At 31.5% G+C, this 3,718-nt stretch overlaps 1 protein-coding gene across 1 annotated transcript; it reads right to left on the bottom strand.

The window, feature by feature from the left end:
- Positions 1-444: 444 nt before the first annotated feature.
- Positions 445-3,403, bottom strand: LOC131617141 (uncharacterized). Its single transcript, XM_058888500.1, has 6 exons — positions 3,073-3,403; positions 2,753-2,902; positions 2,417-2,490; positions 2,092-2,210; positions 1,502-1,585; positions 445-863 (listed from the first exon to the last, which is right to left on the bottom strand). Exons 1-6 carry the CDS (start codon positions 3,077-3,079, stop codon positions 815-817), a joined length of 483 nt encoding a protein of 160 aa, XP_058744483.1. The 5' UTR covers positions 3,080-3,403; the 3' UTR covers positions 445-814.
- Positions 3,404-3,718: the final 315 nt, after the last annotated feature.

Below are 3,718 nucleotides of genomic sequence, written 5' to 3'. Positions count from 1 at the left end.
AGTATGATTATCATAAGAATATTTTCAACGGTGAAACCTAATTGAGTTTCATAAAATACAACAAGTAGTTTCTACACTCATACATATTTTACTTCTAATGATAACAAAATATTCAACTCTTGAAGAACTAAATTTTTTTCATTGATCGCAAATAATTATAAAAAAATTAACCCTTATTTTTTTTTTTGAACAAAATTAACCCTTATTAAATTGATAACAAAAAGACTTATTTAATCTACTTCAACTATTTCTTTGTTACCCAATCTCTTTTAAATACTTTCATAAAAATGTTCTAAGATCAACTTCAAAAATAATTATGATAAATATCAAAAGTGTGATTGAATGACAATATAAAAACTCGTTACACTAACCATATAATTGAGAGACAGTATAAAAACCCTTACACTAATAGTGTATATGAATTAAATCTATATTATTATTATTATTATTGATTTCTCCATCCCTATAAGTATATACCTATATGCTAAAGGATTTCCATGATATTTGATATGCTAGAAGCGAATTTTTACTCACAATTTTTTTACAAATTTGCACTTAATGTGTGTTGGTTTGGCCGCGAGTTCTTTAGAAGAAAAAAAACATTGATTCATTCATGAATGATATTATTTAATTTACATTTAAAATTAGTTCAGTTATTACACCTTTGAACACAAGATGACTTTGGTCCAAAAACACTTGGGATGAATATGATAAAAATGATGGTTAAAAAGCAACGGAACATCTGTATGGCTCCTGATGCAGGTATAACCTTCCACTCAAGTACCAAATTTTGGAAGTTGATTCCCCAAAGGATTCATACAGTTCTTCCATCTATGCCCCGCTTTAAAAATTCCAACCTTTTTCTGCAATCATATAAACATAACATTTTAAATGTTGAGAAGAAATTCACACTACCATGGAAGGAGTAATCATACTGAAATTCCAACCTTTTTCTGCAATCATATAAACATAACATTTTAAATGTTAAGAAATTCACACTACCATGGAAGGAGTAATCATACTGATACTAATTACCACACATAAGTAAGGGTATAGTGAAGCCTGGTGCAAACTATTCAATTTTCCAACAGCATGGTTGCTGATAGCAATAATTTGCAATAGGTAGGTACTAAGGGTGAGCAACTTAATTGAAATGATCGACGTATATTGTAAAAACATCTTTGATGTCATTTTAAGTTTATAAACTAATTCAAATGTTAGTTTATCATCTACTTTTAATTCAATGTAATTTATCAACTTGCAGCTAAAAAGTAGCTTCTCATCTTGCAGTAACTTTTCAGCTTTTAACTAGTTTATCAGTTACTACTGTCAAGCACATCCTAAGAAACTGAGATTCCAATAACATCCATGGACATAACCCCTAGACATCCAATATTAACTAATACAACAAAAGATTTTAATTAATGGCAATGGGTGAGATTAAAATATTTGGTGTCAAGCCATACTTGACAAAAACAAAATTATGGATGATAAACATTACTTGGAATCAGTAAGGCGGCCGTGCAAGCTCCATCTTTGGCGGAAACCTTCAATGCCCTCAACTCCACTAGCAAGAATCAAGCGCCTATGCATTCAAATGAATTAGTGTGAAAGCCAAATACATTGAAAATTTCAACAGAAAATTCTTTCGATAACCAGATATCAAATATTTCAACATCATTTAGCCGGGCATCGAATAATTAGTGTAAAAGCCACAGTGACAGAGAGATAATTTCAGCCTATAGAAATATCAAAGACAGTAAGGCAATCCATGTGTAATTATGAACTTATTTCTTTCGAAGACAGACAATATACAATGCTCAAGAAAGTAAGGCCTTTCGATTATCTTCCCAAGCTTCAGGGGTGGTAATTGAACTCTTGTACGGGGATAAGTTCAATTATACTTTCTATAGAACAATATGCTGCTGGAGTTCTTAAGAACGAAAGCAGAAATATGATAATTAAAAATTTTAATCATGTTAATAGAAGCTGCGCTCCAGAAATTTCATGGTTTGGTATCTTAGAAAAAAGATTAGATTTAAAAGATCTTCTATTTACCAAACAGGGACCGCAACAATTAGTTGAAGATACCTCTCCAATGATGTAACTTCTGCCTCAAGCTGAGTAGTCCTCTCCTTGGCTGCATCTAAAGGCATTGATGAACCCAATTTGAATTCACTATCTTGAAGCCGATTTCTTATCTCCTTATCCTGCCATTTTTTTTTCAAACGTAAAAAATGAAATAAAACATGATAATTGTAGATCTAATAAAACTGAAAAGTTGTTATCATGCCTCTATCTCAAATACTACAGTGAGTGATGCAAGATGTTGAAGTTGCAAACAAAAGGTAAAATATCAATTGAAGTAGTTAAAGAAATAGAGTTAGTTAGGAGGAAGAGAATATAAGTATCTCACCCTTCTTTCAGCACATTGTTTATATAGAGCAATCTCATCTTGACAGAATGGTTCAATGTCATTGATTTGCAAGCCTATTAGATATGAATGAAGCTTATAAGATATTTGAATATGGCAATGCTATAATAGATATCTAATGTGAGCATTTTGATCGAATAAAAAAAATCATGTAATGATTTTGGTGACAAACATAACTAGTATATGTGATCTGTACCAATTTGGTGAGGAGTAAAGATTCACATTAATCAAAAGGTTCTAATTTTATGCAACCAAAGGAAACAAATAATAATAACTGTAACAGGCACAAGTATGCCTAGTTATATAACAAAGACTTACACAAGAATAGATTCCTGAGAATTCCATCACATAGATCAACACCTTGGAGCACATGCGAAGCTATTTCCGGCGGTACTATTGGTGATGGAGGACCCGTCATTAGATCATCACCAACCAAAATTGTTTCCTCCATAGTTGGCTGTGAATCAACTGAAACCCACACATATAAGCTTGGTAACAAATTTACTTCTCCGTTAGTTATTTTTTATTTATCAGATGCTATATCCTAAAATTAAACCTCTCCATTTTAATTTGGAACCTGAGTGAAAAACAACTTAACACCAAAATGAAGTAAATAATTAGTATCAGAGATCACATACCATCCATGGTTGCTTTCTGGGAATCGTTCCTGCAAAGATGCTTGTTTCTTTGTTTATATAGAAGCACAGGCAAGACAATTACTGAAACAAAATGGAGCAGGAGTTTCAATCCACCGCACTGTCACACCGTTATTAGCTCCTCACTTCCACGGCAAAAAGCAACTGCCACCGTGATTTTATGAATTGGAAACGTGGAGGTACCAATTCATGCTAGTCTGTGTTTGTTTCCGCTAGAAGCTGGAAATTGTTTGCTTCACTATAGACGTGATTTTGGCGAAAAGTGGAAATTCTAACTTGTAACCGAACAGATGCGTAGTGAATTTAGGGTTAGGTTACCGGGTTTGGGTTAAATTACTTTTCTAAGGGCCCAACTGAAACTACTACTCTTATTGTGCAGTATATTATCATTAATTAGAGATACATTAATAAAAATATGATTAATCATTATTTTAATTTAGCTGGAAATTTGAATTTTTTTAATAAAAAACAAAAAATAATAATTTAAGGGACATAGTATAATTTTTTTTGACAAGCGTGTTAAATTATTTTTTATCAGAAAAGATGTCATTTTTAAAATTTTCTTTTGAAGAAATATCTATCTTTTTTTGGGTGAAAATTATTTAATTAACTTTTTTTTGTTGATTTC

This window comes from Vicia villosa, linkage group LG7 (assembly GCF_029867415.1).
Source record: "Vicia villosa cultivar HV-30 ecotype Madison, WI linkage group LG7, Vvil1.0, whole genome shotgun sequence".
Taxonomy (NCBI): domain Eukaryota; kingdom Viridiplantae; phylum Streptophyta; class Magnoliopsida; order Fabales; family Fabaceae; genus Vicia; species Vicia villosa.
This window is presented reverse-complemented; position numbering and strand designations above follow the sequence as displayed.

Excerpts from the sequence above, each read along its gene's own strand:
- LOC131617141 (XM_058888500.1), bottom strand. Across the intron at positions 2,211-2,416 it reads AACAATGTGCTGAAAGAAGG|GATAAGGAGATAAGAAATCG; the intron begins GTGAGATACTTA and ends AAAAAATGGCAG. Across the intron at positions 1,586-2,091 it reads GAAGTTACATCATTGGAGAG|GCGCTTGATTCTTGCTAGTG; the intron begins GTATCTTCAACT and ends TTGAATGCATAG.